Here is an 18,049-nt window from a genome sequence, read left to right as displayed (position 1 = left end):
ACAGCAAAGCATGTGATCTATGAATGTGGAAAAGTACTATTTCTGTTCTCCATATTTTACTGGTTAACAGTAATTAGTGTTTACTTGTACAGCATGAATAAATAATAAGCTGTCCCTCACTCACACTGACTTGGTAATGCATTGCTGGTTAAATATATTGAGCAGTACCTGTGTGATTGTTTGATAATTTAACTAAGGTAAGGTACTGCAGTTTATTAAAGTCCCCAATGTTTTTTCAACCTATGTGAACTGTGATAATTATGTTATATTTAAATCCATTTAATTCAAAGAATTGGCCATTGATTTTATTGATACTTTGTGGGTGTTTTCTGTAATTGTCACACAACAACAGTACTATCGCATGAACTACTTTCAGACTTGAAGCTACTGTTTTTACCTACTGATATCTTTTTAAAAAATCAACACCTCACCAACTTCATTTCTACTTTCAACTTTTGATCAAGAAACATGGAGATTTTTGCTGCTTTCATAAAGTAAAATTAGTCCAAGGCCAATAAATAATTAAACCTACACAGAGATTATGACGAAATACAGAATGTACATTGACCTGAGGCATACAGTCAGAAATCACAAGAGCAAAGTTGTGTCACAATTATAAAGAATTTACCACCAGAGCATACAGAAATTGTGAATTAAATTTAAACCATGTTAGAATGTGAACAAGGATTCAGTGACACAATATCAGAAATATTAGGGACCAACCATGTAAATTTTCTGGACAGTGTGGGTATGTCAAAATAACAGCAAAAATATGTCCTTCTCAGGCAGATGGATGTTAAATCAGCAATTATTTTTTTTAAGACTTGCCCAGGGCCTGTGTCTGAAAAATTCATAGAGCTCAGATCATTTTGGACAATGGTTGACATCAGGACCTGGAGGAAAACATTGCTTTATGAGAAATATTTTAAGAGTCAGTTTAAATCTTTATTTTATTTTCATTTTGAAATACCAAAATTTCAGTGTTGTGTCAGAATAAGAGTAAAAGAAATCAGGGAATTGGAGATAGGTGTAGTGGAAATTGAGCCCAATGTTTGATTTGTTTAATGTCACTTGCACTGGGCCTGTGTCTGAATTGTTTTTTCTTTGAGCACTATTTTATCAAAATTATGGATGAATTCAAATATGAATATGATCTATGCATATTAATGAGGTGGTATTGCATCTGGTAGGCTGAGGTTTTTGAACACTTTACAGGCCATGATTCTGATCAGATTTGGTATGTAGGCTTATGTCATCAAGAGCTCAGATGAGTTCAGTTTTGAGTGACATCCGTGCATAAAGATATCATGATCTTGCATCTAATTGGCTAAACATGTCAAAACTGTAGAAGCCATGATTCTGAACAGATTTTAACTTGTTTTGGTATGTAGCTTATGATTTTGAAATTTTAGACAAGTTTGATTACGAGCAATGTCTCTGAGTATTTATGAGGGGCTCTTGCATATAATTGGCTGAGACTCCAAAGGCTATATTTCTGATTAGAGCTTGATCACATTTTACATATGAGTTTATATCAAGATCATGGGTGAGCTGAGTTATTAGCAATGTCCGTGCATATTAATTAGTTGATCGTACATATCATTAGATGAGCCTGTGAACACTCTAGAGGCAGTATTTAGGATCAGATTTGGTATGTATATCAGGACCTTGGACGAATTAGATAATGAACACATTGGTGCATATTAATAAGATCTTGCATCTGATTAACTGAATTTGTGAACACTCATGAGACCACATTTCTGATCAGACTTTGGTCAGATTTAAAAAAAACATATTTAAGTTTATATAATCAGAATTACAGGTGAGATCAGTTATGAGCAAGATCCTTCTATATTATGGAGGATCGAAGCTTATCTAATGGTGGGAATTGAGCTGCAATCTTGTGGTTATGAGTACAGTACCTTAACCACTGAGCCACAGCAGCTTCTTTGGATGGGGATGTTATTGTGTTTTTCAAGTTATGACTCAAGAGGTCGGACTCTTCTAGGGTATGGACAGACTTCCCAGATTAACTCCCTTATAATGTCGAGTGTGTACTTTGACAGTGGGGCTATGAACAGTTTCATGGTCTGAATTGGGGGTGGGGGGCATAGTCCCAAATATGCAGGAGAGCTCCACAGGACAGATATATGTAGTGGAGGAAAAACAACACAGCATTTATTACTTTTGTAGAATCAAAGTTCTCCAAGCATTTCTTTTCTGCCTTCTGTTTCAATCAAAGTGTGAATTTGCATTCACAAACTGATGAAATATATTAACTTTAACTTTGGTAATCAATACCTTACTCCTGTTGCTTTTATTATTTGTTTTAGAGCAACAATTCAGTTATTTATTGTTATTTTTGTCAAGTTTTAAAGAGTTTATAAAATAGGCTGAAATTATGTGACTGTGCAATAAAAGCTAGTCAATCATTGTTACTTATAACTCATCGTAGAGAACTGCATACTTACTATCCTACACTAATTTTCCTATAACAGAAAAGTCTGTTCTTTGCAGCCAAACTTGTCTTTGTATGTTAAGAAACAGGGGCACAAGAAATAATGAAGTAAATAACTGTCTTTTTTTAAGCTTGTAGGGCTTACAAAAGATGGAAAATGTTCATATGGTATAAAAGGTGAAGGACATCTTATATTAGCTTAGTAGATAGTATGCTGATTAGTGCCATGCCCAACAAAGTTGGCAATAGCCCAATACAGTAAAACCTGTTATGAGAGACCGCCCCTTCTGCCAACCAAAAGCGGTCTCTCAAGACAGGTGGTCTCTCATAAGAGGTGTGTGAAAATGGACTGGTTTTCAGAGTCAATAGTTAGCATTGTTGAAAAATAAATAATACCCATACTCACTGTACATTTATATCCTTTATTCATGAATCTTGTTAAATATTGCATGCATTCCTCTCAAAATATCTTTATATAATAAAGATATACATCTATCAAACAACGAGAATAAAATTTTTATTTCAACATCACATTAATATGTACAAAAAATGAACAGTTAAAATATGATGTATATATCTTATTTTATACACTTATACACTTATTCACTTGTTTTTTTAAAAGAAATCCATTATACTTCTTTGTTGACATGTTTTACTCAGCTATTTGGTCTGAACATGTATCTCAATTATTGCCTTTTCCTGAATCAACTTTCCACTTACTGGTATGTTTTTACTCCTTGCAACACAAAACGACTCCCATACTCGCTCGTTCAGATCTCCGTAAACTGTCCGTCGTGCCGTGGCATATTTCCTCTGTGCTTGTGCACCTTTCTGCCATTCGTTTCTAATGGACTTCTTGGCTTTGATTACATTCTGAACTTGCGTTTTACCGACGCTTAAGCTGACTGCTATTTTGCGAGTGGTCTCGCCTTTTTCATTTCTTTCAATGACATTAATCCTTTCTTCCAGTGTTAAATTTTTTCTGTTTTTCAGCGGAGATTCTGCCGTTGTTATTAGTGTTGACATTATAAAGACTATCGGTTTTGATCAGGTTTTGGGGAATTGTGGACTAAATATATATTATGTACCAATGAATGAAACCAAAAGACATAATTAACTCATCAGGAAACAATACATTTATTCTGAGACGAAGTTTAAATCAACAGCGTTATAGCTCGATAAACAAATGTTCCGACCATCTGCACCCACGTAAACAGATTGTGGCTTGGTGAAACACTAACAAAAGAAATAAAAAATAATTTTTAAAAAATCCGGAAATGATTCTCACTTATTAGTATTAAAGACAATGAGCTCATTCACCCTCCAGGCATTATGGATTAACTGGAAAGCAAACGACGTACTCAAACCAACACTGAAGCCCTTTCAAACGATTTCTCACTTGGACATAAGGACTACCGGCGTTTTGTGAGTTTTCATAAAGATAAAGAAAAAATACAAACCTCTAAATTGACTGCGTATATCCATCATTACTCCCTTTGATGTTACTCTTACTGTCTATTCACATGACTTCGGCACTACAATGGCGGTTAGTGACATGTACTTTAGTCTGGTTTACTGCAGTTTACAAATGACACCGTACGCTGGAGTTGTAAATTTCACAAAACTGGTACTGTAGCAAGACAAATTATTTTTAAATACTTTATTAGAGCAATCTTTGCTATTTATGCAGTCTTTGTTACAAAGGATTAAATGATGGTTAGAGGTGTTTATCCCGATATATGGTTGTTCAACTATAGTGTTATTTAATGTGCACTTTGTTTGCATACTACATTTATCCCGAGCTCTAGTGTTTACAAAGGATTAAGTTAAGGTCAGTGGTGTCAATCTGTTTTGATTTTTTGGCGATGCGGTCGTTCATAGCAGTGTCAAAATGCATATTTTGCCAAGAAATCGCGGTCGCTGGTCGCGTTCAGCAGGTGGTCGTTCATAGCAGAGCGTTTATATAGTAAAATCGATCCGTGCATTACGATTGTGGTCGGAAATGACAGGTGGTCGCTCATAGCAGAGGTCGCTCATGACAGGTTTTACTGTAGTAATTATTTTGTCCAGTCATTTGTCTCACCATCTGTCTACCCTTCCATCCATTATACTTACAGTTTCTACAGCATATTTATATGGAATTATCAATTTTCCGTCAATTTTGGTGTAAAGCTTCATTTTGAAAAGATCTTTTACAAGTTTGTCTACACTCAAAGTAATTATTTCCACTTTCAGTCAGATTATTTGGGCAGCACTTTAGCAAGCAGAGTCCTTTGCAGTAACACCAATCACATACTAGTTTTTGTTGCATGTACTTCTACTTAACTGTAACCATCTTTTTTCCTAATTTGTGTTTTAAATTATGCTATTTTTTAGTGAAAAAGATGGCCTGTGGGCAGCACTAGCCTGGTTGTCAGTGATGGCCAATACAAAAAAGTCTGTAGAAGAGATAATGAAAGAACATTGGAAAAAATATGGACGAAACTTTTACACTAGGTAGGTTTCATGAAGGTTTTAATTGAAAATATTTGATGCTGTGTCATAGCATGTCACATTTATGGTTGTGTATACAAGGTATCCATCTAAAATGTATGAATTGGGTCGCACAAAAAATATATATTACACTGTATCCAGCTAAAATGTATGAATTGGGTCACACAAAAAATATATATTACACTGCATCTTGTGCTAGCTTATTTATGAACAACTTAATGACCAGCTGGACCATGTTATAAAAAATTATTTCTTATCGCTTGCTGTTCAACCATTTAAGTAAATATGCAACATATTTTTAGACATAATATTAAAAAAATCTTAGTCTGAAAATATATGATAAAATTTTATAAAATTACTTTTTTTTTAAGCATTTCATAATAATGGGATAAGCATTGACTTAATTGTAATACATCTGATTATACTGCCATAGAAAATACTTACCATATGTACATGCTTATTGTTGGATTCAGCTGCAAACTATGTAGACTCAGGTCTTTTTTGTTGCTTACTGCATCTGCAGATCTGGGTCTGGTCAGTTTTTTAGGAGCAACCAGTAAGACAAAAAAAATAGACCCTGTTTGGCCAATGCATTATGTAATGGCAGATTAGGATCGGTGTTGTTTGCAGTTGGGCCTGATTTGTAAGTGAGTATGATTTGGTCATATAGTTATTGTACATATTGTAATTTAGAGCAACTTAACATGTGTCTGCTAGTGTGAAAAAAGAAGAGATGAAGATTCCTGAACTGTTACAGTATTATATGAGATGTTTTAAAGATAAATTAACTTTCATTTCCCATTTTTGAACTGAACACCGTTCTGATAATGATCAAATAAAGTTTAACAACAAATTCTTGCATAAATTCATTGCCCTAATTGACTGAAAAAAGGCAAGAAAACTAGCTTTTGCTCAGTTGATAAAGAAAAACAATAGGCAAAAATATATTCTATGATGATGCTAGTTTTGGTTCCTGCAGGTTCTTGATTTGAAAGCAAAGGCTAAATTAATCATGATGGCCAATATTCAGCATTTGACAGAAATACAAACCCATGTTCATTCGTGGATGCAGTCAGAAAAAGGCCAGAAATGTTTAAGTTCACACATGGGTGAAATCAGAATAGGTTTTAAAATATTTTTATGTTCACACATGGGTGCAATCAGAAATATTATAAAAAAGACTATGTTCATTCATGGGTTCAATCAGAATAGGCTAAAAAATGTTTCTGTTCATTCATGGGTGCAATCAGAATAGTTTTAATGTTCACACATGGATGCAGTCAGAAAAGGGTAAAAAAATCTATGTTCATTCATGGGTGCAATCAGATTAGGGTTGTACAGATCTTTATGTTCATACATGGGTGCATCTTAGAGATTATATTAGATGCAGTGACAGATATGCAGAGGTCCTTCATGAGAGATCACTGTTCCATATTTAAAAAGTTCAGGAATCTCATGATATTTTTACTGTCATAAATTGAGTATGTCATCATTAGTAAAACAGATTTTATAGTAGTAAAACCACCATTTGCATAGTTACTCAAAAACAAGCATTTGGTATCACTACATCAAACAGAGTCAGCGTTACAATGACATCAAACTCTCCAGTAGTTTATCATAAATTTTATCACTGTAAATTTTACATATATCCTGTTAGAAAGTGGGTTGCATTTAATGATGTCTAACAGTGTATTTTCTGTTTGCATAGGTATGACTATGAGAACTGTGATTCCACCCCAGCCAACCAGATGATGGAGAATCTCAACAAGTTTGCATCAGATGGGTCACACATTGGCCAGTCTTACAGCTCCGGAGAAAAGACCTACACACTTGCCAAGGCAGACAACTTTGCCTATACTGACCCTGTTGATGGCATGGTCAGTAAAAATCAGGTGGGCATATGACCAAAAGGACAGTGGCTTGGTATGGTGTAAGTTGGATTAAAACTGGGAAGGTAGTGACCTCTATATTAGGGATACCTGCTTACAGTATAATAGACAGCATTTATGAATCCCTTTTCTTTTTTCTTCACATTTATATTCAGTCACTTGGTACAGGACACACCTTTCTTTAAATGAAAAACCAAATTATTAATTAAAACCAGTTTCACTGTATTTTTATACCCTCACCATCTACATAGTGTTATTCAAGTCTGTCCATTGCATCAATCTGTCCATATATATATATATATATATATATATATATATATATATATATATATATGCCGACCCTTATGATGACCGTTAAATTGCAGATTTAATGAATAATAACATTTACAAAAATTACAATTGTTGCCGTCAAATCAGGATACTGGCTTGCTTGTGTTTAATTTATATCCAGGTTTCATCTTAGATTCAGTCGATTTGGGCAGAGAAGTTAGACTAAATTTACAATAGTGTCTCTGATGTTTTAATCTTCCCACGTTTTTCATGCAAAATACCTGCATGATCAAGATTTTGCCTTTTAGTATTTTCTAGAATGGCATACAACAAAATGAAAAATACTGCTGAGGGTGAAAAATGACCGCAAACTTATAAAAAGAGGAACTAGATTAAAAAAAAGCATTATTCAGATTCTTCGAAAAAAGCATGAAAGGCGATAATTTCATTTACTGGACATCATGTTATGTTGATTTGAGTATTTCCCATGATGGGAGATGTGATTGCTGTTGCCACATAAAAATTGAAGAAGTCAAAAGAAATGACACAACGCTGAGAGATCTAACAAGAAACCATTCAGCTCCATGACATTTGGAACTGCTGGCTCTGAAATTTTACTGGAGGTAATTAAGATCTAAATGTTCTTGACAAACTATTTAGTAGAACTTAATGTTTGCATAAACTTGACCAGTCTCAAATTGCAACTCTGAACGTACTAAATGCATGTTTACCTAGTTGACAAAAGCGGATGACTAACAAAAGGCATTGAGTTTTGTAAAACCTGATTAATTTTTGGATAATAAGTTGTGTACTGATACAATTGGGTATGGGCAATTGATTCCGCTAGTTTTGACAGGTTGGGAAGAACATAAAATGGCCATAATGTGTTTCATCTGTGGCCCATTAGCACAAGTTTGTTATTGCACTTCTCCTAAACAACTGGGAGGGTTGCTATGTAAATTTACAAACACATTTATCCCAAGTTCAGGTTAGACCTAAATGATAATGGACATCTAGTATGGTGATTGCAGCAACTATCTTGAAAATTGTGCTATTACTACTACTCCAGAATGTATGGTTATATCCCTAACAGAGTTATTGTGATTGGTCCCAAACGAAAACGGTGCTAATCAGACTTTCAGTATGGGCTGACACTGCAGCCATAATGTGAACCTTGCTATTGCTTTTCCTGCTGAATGGATGGTTGTATTGACATGGTGGTTTTCACTACTAGACTTTTATGATGTTTAATTGGTCCTAAATGAAAATGGTGCCACCAATGCATCCAGTTTGGCCACCACAGTGGCCACCTTGAAAATCTTATCGTCATTACTACACCTGATATGTTTTTTACTACAGTGGTCCCTCTCTTACACAGCCACCCCTTCTGTACTGGGAAAGTGGCCTTATAAGACTGGTGGCCTTTCCAGAGCAGGACTAAATTTTTTGTGAGAAGTATATGTAATGTACATAGTAAGAAAGTTACATACTTCAAAGCATTTAATATCTTCATTTAATATCTTTGTTTAAAAGTAACATTAGTTATTAAAAGTTTCTTCTTGTTATAATAATGGACTTATTTCAACTGAATATACATTAATAGTTCTTATTCTTGACATAAGCGTGATATGCAAGCAGTTATTTTTGTCATGTACATGCAAAACCATTCAAAACCGTCATTTAAATCTTGGTACATACATAATTCTCTTTCCATTTGCTCCATTTTCCCACTGCTGCTGAAAAATCTCCTTATTGGTTATGACATTGTTTATTCTAGTCTTTTCAGCATAAAACTGTTTTATTCAATTCTTTTCTACATAAAATGGTTCGCCAAGTTCCCCCCTCCCCACCCCACCATATGTCATCGAGTAAAAAACAGACTTTCTTCTAAAATAATGTCTCCGTTTACATGATGACATGTTAATGTTTGGTAATGATTTATTCAGATATTACAAACTGTATGCGATTTAATTATGCAGACGAAACTTTTGTAGAGTGGATGAAATGCCTTCTTCGTAAAGGAAGTGATAAATATATTGTCACACGAGTTTTCGGTCTTTGTCTGGTACCCTGTTTTGTTCAAGGTTACTCTGTGTGTGTGTGTTAATGCACAGAATCAACTTTTAACCTATTCTGACCATGTTATGATCTTGACAGTTATGTCCGGTTGTAATCATCAAAGAGAAGAACTCTTCAGATATGTGAAGCCCAAAACTGTATCTTAACATTGTTGAGCCCATTTCCTGTAAACGTCGGCTTTTATAGATAATGATATAATATTTATCTTAATGTTACTTGTACTTTAGTCAACACTTCTTTCAGTAACAGAAACCTGACATTGGGAGACATGTGTTGACAGTAGAGATAATCTGATTACTTACCTTACATCATGATATGAATTAATTATTGGTTCTGGACACATTTGAAATAAAAATTGGCCACTTGTTAGGGGCAAATTTTCCATTTTTTGTACTAATATGCTGGCCGCTGGTCGCTTTAGAGGGGTGGCCCTTCTTGAGGGGTACTTTTGAACACAAACTTGTCGTTGGCAAAGAATTCTGGCCATAAGGAGCGGGGGGTTCAAGAGGGGGACTATTGTATTTAAATTTCTTTATGATCTCTAATTAGTCTTAGTTGAAAATGGTATCAATCTGACATCCAATATGGCTGCCAAAGCAGCCATAATAAAGTCTTATTATCACTACTACACCTGAATGGGAGCACTCCATTGGCTTAAATAGTTAGAGCATCTACCTCGGATGTGGGAGGTTGTAGGTTCAAACTACAGCTGAGTCATACAGAAGACTTATAAAATGGTACTAGCAGCTGCCTTGCTCAGCACTCAACATCAAGAGGTTAGCATTAGGACTGGTCGGCCTGGTGTCAGGACAATTTGACTGGGTGGGATATGATGTCCCAATGCTAGATATTAGCTTAAACTGCCTCACTGCAGACATCATAGCAATATGTCTAAAATTGATGAAGCTATATTAAAAACCCAAAAGACACACACCTGAATGGACACATATATCATCATGAGGTTTTGCTCAACAGACTTTTTTATGATGTATAGTTGGCCCTTAATGAAAATGGTCCAGATTGGACATCCATTAGAGCTGCCAAAAACATGTTATAGCTACTCGTCATGAATGTAAATTTGTATTAACATGTGATTTTTGGTAAAACCCTCCAGATTTCTACTTTGTGACCAGTGCCTACCCTTTTGAAGTACCATAGTATCAGTCTTTCTGTTGAATGGGTTATGTAAGACACTGGGATATTACACACTGGTATCAGTCTTTCTGTTGAATGGGTTATGTAAGGCACTGGGATATAACACACTGGTCTGAAGGATAGCATAGTTTAGTTTCTTAACCACAGTAACCATAGATGCTTTGGAGGTATTATGGAAATATAAAATGCCTACCCCCTTCCCCCCCCAGTTGGTTTCAAAACCTGGAAGCTTTTTCACCAGATACTAGTGTGCTAATGACCTAAGTTTTGCTTTCTATTTATTATGGTAACCTTAAATTACAGATACTCTGATAATTATGCAATGTTTACTTTTCAGGGTATTCGAATCATCTTCTCTGATGACTCCCGCATCATTTTCCGCCTTAGTGGTACAGGCAGCAGTGGCAGCACTATCAGAATGTACATTGAGGGGTATGAGGCAGATCCATCCAAGTTCAGTCTTGATTCTCAGGTAGGTAATTTGCCCAGGCAGGTAATTGTGAATTTGTCATGCCTTTTCAGCTTCAAGAATATCAACAAAACTACATCCATGGATGCTATACAGTGAAATCAGCAATCTTATATGTGATCAGTATGATGTCTTTGATAATTTGCATGTTTTACAGAATCTCTCCACTGATAAGACCAGTATGCCAGCTTAATAAGTTTGACAAAACGTAGGGTGGGTTTATTATCACACAGAATGATTTTGGGGTCTTACCATCTTGCATGGGTTATCATTGGATAAATACGGTAATGCCAGGAAACTTATAATTATTAAAGTGAGTGTTGTTTTGTTTATTGAAGAAAAATATTTTTATGACAAAATAAGCTGATGTCATCTTTTTATGACAAAGTAAACTAGTGTCTTGACAGAACAAATGAGCAGATAATATTGTTGTAGAACTGAACAACATAAATGGTGCTTTACTAATAGTAAATACACCAAGATTGTCACTACAAGTTTACTTGTAGCTAAAGGAATTCTTTGCTTTTACAGTGATTTGTCATGTGAGAAATAGAAGGTAATTGCATTTGTTTCTTTCATCTCTGTTGATAAAGTAAATCTTAATCATTTTAAAGGTTGTTATACTGAACTTAGACAGAAAAAAGTAAACTGAATTGTTAAATTTCTTTCTGTGCATACTTATAATGACATTAATAAAGAGTAGGCCTGAAAGAAATGGTGGTGTTTCAGGTTTATGTGGATTATTAATGCATATATAGAAAAACTTGCTTTATTGCTCATTTCAAATGAAATTATTTAACAAGTATGGTGAAATTAAGTTTCAGCAAGAACAAGTGCAGGATTAAGTTTATCTTGTGACAAAAGCCTCAAGCTAGTTTCATAAAATTATCAAGCTTTTTAATACATTTTTCTGACACCCCCCCTGCCCCCACCAACTCTAAGTCTGCGTATATAATGATTGGTAAAAAAAACTAATTCGCAAATGTCACTTTGACTGCAGTTTTTGCATCATTGGCCTTTGACAACTAACTAAGGACTGAAAGGAAGGGAGCGAAAACTTTTAACACTCTTGCAGATGGTTTCCACATGGGCAGGCTGTGCGTGTTTTGGGATTTTTACCATAGCTTCAACAATTTTTATAGTGATGTCTAGCAATGGGGCATCATGCTGCAGACATGTAGCATGATGTCCCATCCAGTCAAATTACCCTGACATAAGGCTGACCACTCCTAACACTAACTTTTTAATGCTGAGCACAAAGCGAGGCAGCTGTGTGTACCATTTTTATAAGTCTTTGGTATGAATCTGCCAGGATTCAAACCCACAACCTCCTGCATCTGAGGCAGATGCTCTAACTACTTGGTCACCTGAGCAGTTTACATGGGGAAACTAATAGTATGGAGTAAGTTTGGTGAATTTCCACACAGTGGTATAAGTGCCAGAGTTATGGACATGCAGAGAGGTGGACAGATGGATAGTATCACAGTATCCCTGCACCCTCCACATCCATTAGCAAGCTAGATATACAGGGTCAATGGTCAAGGCTTCAATGGATGCAGATGATGAGGGCAAACATCCCTCCTATCTGATACCACAGGTAACTAAAATCAAGAAGGTTTTCAGTTATCTGTGTGACAAGATCATGAGGCCCTGGTAACTTGCAAATCATTTCCTCAGACAACCAAGCAAAGGTGTCCATTTCTGCCAGCTGGTATTGTACAAACTTGGAAGCCTGCCAGATAGAGGTTCTGAGTTTTAACAAGAATGTTGCGGTGATGAACATCACTGTCACAACATTGTTCTAAAAGGTTGACCATTGTATTTACAAGTGATTTGTAATCTAGTACAGAATATAACAAAACATTATCTTTGCTTGATCAGATAAGGAGTCAGGCCTTGACAGTGGTTGTGTTTGAAGTTCCATTTAGATAGTTCATTTATTCTGATGATGCAACCATCAGAACTGGATGCAGTCTATAGGCAATCAGAAAGTGATCATGCACTTTTTTTTACTTAATAGCACCTTTGGGAGAGGTGACTGCAAGACCCAGCCCATGTTCTTGGCTGAAATGTATATAAAGCATTTTGGGGCACGACAGTGACTCTTTCTCATGGTGAATATTAAGAAGCAAGATGTAACTCTTTAAAACTGTTGGCAAAAGTGTATGATCCACTCAGTGTAATCTGTTATTTCACATGGTTAGAATTGCCTCATAAGAACTTCAGCTCTCAAGATTAGAGCCATCACTGCATGCTTTGCTTTTGAACATGATGTTTTGATACAAGACATTATTGCGGTTGATGGCTGGTACAGCAAAACCTGTCTTGAAGGACCATTTTTGTGAGTGACTACCTATCTTGAGAGACCATTATTATTTGGCAGAAGGGGTGGTCTTTCAATTCAGGTTCTGCTGTATATGCAGTCAACTTTCTCAGACTTTTGCCTTCATGATATAGCATTGCAGAAACTGAATCTGGTGGGTCCACTGACTGTTGCTGAATCAATCATCAGACCCTAATAATGGCAGTACAACCTCATCTTGGGTAATGTGTTTAGAGTTTTTGCTGGATTTGTGCATACATTTTTCTTAGCAAGGAAATGACATTTGTTTCTACCTTTTATGCAAGGATCATCCTCACACGTTTATCCCTCCTGCAACCTATTCTTCTAATGTCATCATATAATGTATTAATCTTAAATTCTTTTTCTTTGAGATTAGTTACCCTCTCACATTGTGTTGAATCCCTCCTCTCTTCCACACAAAAGTGATTATCCTTGTTGATGTTTCGCTCAAGTTTTAGCTGTAGAACATCTGGTATATGGGGAATACTTTCTATAGGTACTTTTTTCATGGTCCTTATGATATGTAGACAGGTAAGACACATTTTTATAGTTTGCCTGGGAAGGTTGGATTCAAGAGATAGTGGCTGTTAATTTCTGCCATCAATGTGATTGGGGAGGTATTCTCAGAGATACAATTGCCAGCATTCTTTTCTGCTGCCTGGTGTCATACTCACTTGAATGCCTACTGCATAGAGGTCCTAAGTTTGGACATGGATATCATGGAAATAAACTTGCCCTTGGATATTATGGAAATAAACTTGCCCATGGATATTATGGAAGTAAACTTGCCCTTGGATATTATGGAAGTAAACTTGCTCGCCCCTCTGGTCATTAAGGTTGACCATGATGCTTTCCTAATGACTCCTAAGTATTGAACATAGTAGTACATTGTCTTTGCTTAATTTGGCTGTACTAGCAGTCTTTTGCTTTTCTGCTATACCAGGTAATGATAATGCCTGAGTATTGACTTGTTGCATTACTCAGGTGAATAACAGTGGTGCACCACACTATACTCAATGCTCAGATGTCATTGTGGAACCTCGACCTTGTGAAACAAGACATAATTTTTTGCTTGTCCTAAAAAATTACAGCATTCTGTGGTTGTGTGATCATTACCTTTTGGTTGTCCCTTGTTTGGCTGTTGCATTGAGAAAGTGGTGAGGCAGGCCATGTAAAAATGTCTCTTCTGCTTACATTGCCCCGTCATTCAACTTTTCAATTACATCTGCCTCAGACTTGACAGAAAGAGAAGAGGTAAAACTACATTCAAACATTAGGTGGCAACAAGCTCCACAGCTGTTGAAACACACTGTTAAAAATGAAAAGAAGCCTTGTGTTTCCTACCTCATGCCTTCCAGTCCATTGCAGTGACTTAATTTTCTGGCTTTCCTTGGACAGTCTGCCTATAGTTGCCAGGCTTATTCACTTTAATCAGACTTGGATCAACATTTTCCTGAAAACTGATGGGTGGTCTAAATTGCTTTGGAGGGCTTCAACTGGCTGAACAAGTACATAGCCATTCCTGTTTTGCTTTTCATGAAGAGGAACAAGTTCACTATCAGTCTAGACTTGACCAGTGCCTCTTTTCATGTCATACATCCAGCTCCTTGCAAATTCCTCCAAGGAACCATGTACCAGTTTTGCATACTCCCATTAGGACTTGATCTCACTCAGTGGGATTTCACAAAAACCATTGAATATGTCATCTGCCTCTTAAGTATTAACTCATCAATAGCTACTGCAGCATAGCTGGATGAAACATGTGTTAAGGTTGATTATATAATACAGTTCAGTTGAATTTTCATTTCTCCATGCATTGCAGTTGAGTTGGAGAGAGCATCAAGAGAATTAAGAATGAGTCTTTCCAATGTCTCTCCACACATTCTGATGGAATTCCAGTGGCTTTGTGCAGAGGATAGCTCTAACACCATGCTTTTTTGTGGAGATTTATTTGAAAATCACTGCAGAGTTGAGTTAGTGTCAGAAAAATGGGTGTGACTTTTGGTTTCTCACCCCAGTAAGCTTTATTCAATGAGAGGGAGTGAGCATCGTCTGGCTTATTTACATTGTTGTCCTTATAAATTAATGGACATATTTATTCACATAATGCTACTGACATGCAAACTTTATTATTACTATATACTAGGAGAAATATCTACTTGCATATTTTTTGTCTTCAAATCCTACATTGTCAATGGCAATTTCTTTTATCGTCAAACAATTAAGAACATTAAACTAAATTCTTTGATTGTGAAAATGTGATATATTAAGAATACAGTTTGCTTAAATCTTTACATACAAAAGCCAATGAAACTCACACTTTTCATTCAAAGAAAAGCTTGATATTATAACTATGAAATATTTTCAAATTCATCTGGTGGGGCCCCGAGTGGCCAAGTGGTCTACAGTGCTCTCCGTTACGGATCACTGCCATCTCACCTCTGTCTGCGCCAGTTCGAGTCTCGGATTTGACCAATGTGGCTATGTGAGAAAGCTTGCCAGTAGTTTCTCGTGGGTCGGTGGTTCTTTCCGGGGTTTTCCCGGGTTCTTCCTCCACCATTAATACTGGCCGCCATGTATAGCCTATCGTGTGCTGAAAAATGGCATTAAACCACACAACAACAACAACAAATTCATCTGTTTATTTTTCAAAATGTTTATGTACATGCTCAGTTGATGTAAATATTGATGAAATTTTTTTGATGTGCATGTAGTAAACAAGTTTCACCTCTGGTAAAAGTGTCAGAGTATAGTTATATGTACTTTTTTTTTTCAATATGAGATTTTTAAAATACATGTATGTTCTTCAGTGACATGCATTAGAACATGAATAATATCAGGTCTGGCACTTGGAGCCTAATTGTCTAATATTTGCTGTGCTATCTAGAACCTCACTGGATTTCGATAACAACAGCTGGTTTTAAGTTATGGTTTTCATCATTTCCAGTATCAGAAAAAATTTGGTGCTCATGGTAGTCACTACTTTCACAAATCATATCTTTAGTTGATGGTATAACAGATGTGGCAGTATCACTGTTGGAATTAACATATTATAAGCAATCCATTAAGTTAGCGTGCAGACAATTAACTGCCCCACCATGATGGGTGGATGAGCTGTATTGTAGTTCAGGATGTTAATGCTGTTTCTTTTCTTTTCTTGTAGACAGGGAGAAGTCAGATCTCTCTCTGTACCAGCATTTAGTTAATCTGATTATGGTCTTCTCTCAAATTCTAGTTCACCTCCTTGTACATTTCTTGTTCACAGAATCAGTTTTCAGAAGAAAGTGGATTTGTGCAAGGGAGATTTTACATTCTGCTCAATGCAGCTGCAGATCTTCACCATATGCTGCAGTTGGCTCTATTGGTCGCTGTGCACCTTTTTGGAATTCCTTGGGGCATGAATCACCCTTGAGAATCCGCAACTGATGATTATTGTTTCTAGTGACACCAGCTGACCAGGTGCCCTGTTTTATCACCGTCAGCAGCTATTGTGGACTGGAGCAGATATCTGATAACATTAACCTCCTGGAAATGAACACCATAATCAAAGACTTTTCTGCCTGGAAGGATCTGCTTTGTAGGAAGATGACCCTTATAATCTTCACCAACCTAATGGTGGTGAACTTCATTCTCAAACAAAGTAGTGGGTGGGATGGAACCAACTGACCTTGCATCCTGTTCTGGGATTTTATATGCTGATGCTTACAATGCTGTCTTAATTAGACTTTAAATGTTCTCCGTAAAACACAATTTATAATCAAAATTTCTTTTCTCTTTGTAGGATGTTTTGAAGCCACTGATTGAGATTGCCCTGAGGATATCACAGTTGAGAGAACTCACTGGAAGACAAGAGCCAACTGTCATCACATAATTAGCCTGAATTCTAGAAAATTTACCATAGCATGCTATGTGTGTGAAATACATTATATTTTGTTTCTACTACTACCCAGAGATTGCTAAAATAAGGCCTTCTTACTTTCAAGACCACAGTTATCTCCACAGTTCTAATGGTTTGGTTTCAGCTAAAACTGGAATCAGGCACGAGTCATGCAAAACAGCAAATTGAAGTTTTGTAGAAGTTGCATGTTGTACCAAATCCAGAATAAGCACACTTTATTATTTCTGAACCTTTGTTATATGTCTGTGTACTACAAATAGTAAAAGTATATGCTAAGACTTAATTTTCTGTTTTCATTTTTACCATGAGTTTGGCAGTTGGTGCTAATTCAAATTGGTTTATACTTGTCAGTTGGCAATTGACTTATCGCCAGTTGTCAATCATTCAGCTCGATTGACCAATCTGCGAGCACTATTATACACACCTCCAGGCACTGTTTACGTCCGCCATTTTCCTCCAACAAGCTGCTTCTGTCGATATCGACTCAGCTATTGTATATATTTACAAATTTCGCAACCGTTCGGAAAAGTCGCCCCACTTCACCTGGAGAAGTCACCCCAAGGATCACATATAGTAATTCTGAGATGTTGCCACATGGTTAATGCTTTATTTATTGTTGTTTTTCTTCAACTTAATAACTTGTTAAATTTATAAAATTTGCAATTTTTCAACTTTTCCATTTGATCAACTCCACTTCTGTACTTAACGAAAAATAAGTGTTATCTGTCCCATTTGATCTGCTCTTCAAATCATTAGATGCATTTTAATAATATTTGTAGAGATAGTGTTATCAATATTTTTTATTACATTTACATCTAAAAATGAAACACGTGTACTAGATGCAATATAAGTAAATTTAATCTTCGGGTGAAAATGATTTAGGCGATCAATAATTTTTTTTAGTTCTTCAGTTGAATGCTTCCAGATCATAAATATGTCATCTAAAAATCTGAACCAAAGAGATGGATTAAACTTTTCATTTTGATTAAAATCC

At 36.0% G+C, this 18,049-nt stretch overlaps 1 protein-coding gene across 1 annotated transcript in view; it reads left to right on the top strand.

Moving 5' to 3' along the window:
- Window positions 1-17,333, top strand: part of LOC149807282 (phosphoglucomutase-1-like) — a 39,363-nt gene extending 22,030 nt beyond the window's left edge. Inside the window, exons 7-10 of the mRNA XM_089964541.1 lie at window positions 4,835-4,954; window positions 6,660-6,843; window positions 10,682-10,816; window positions 16,939-17,333. Coding sequence (XP_089820667.1) covers window positions 4,835-4,954; window positions 6,660-6,843; window positions 10,682-10,816; window positions 16,939-17,028 — 529 coding nt within the window. The 3' untranslated portion in view covers window positions 17,029-17,333. The remainder of the gene's footprint in view (window positions 1-4,834; window positions 4,955-6,659; window positions 6,844-10,681; window positions 10,817-16,938) is intronic.
- Window positions 17,334-18,049: the final 716 nt, after the last annotated feature.

Source organism: Sinohyriopsis cumingii, chromosome 1 (genome assembly GCF_028554795.1).
Source record: "Sinohyriopsis cumingii isolate HCF-2022 chromosome 1, ASM2855479v2, whole genome shotgun sequence".
Lineage (NCBI taxonomy): Eukaryota > Metazoa > Mollusca > Bivalvia > Unionida > Unionidae > Sinohyriopsis > Sinohyriopsis cumingii.
The sequence above is the reverse complement of the archived record's forward strand: the minus strand, read 5'-3'. Positions and strand labels throughout refer to the sequence as shown.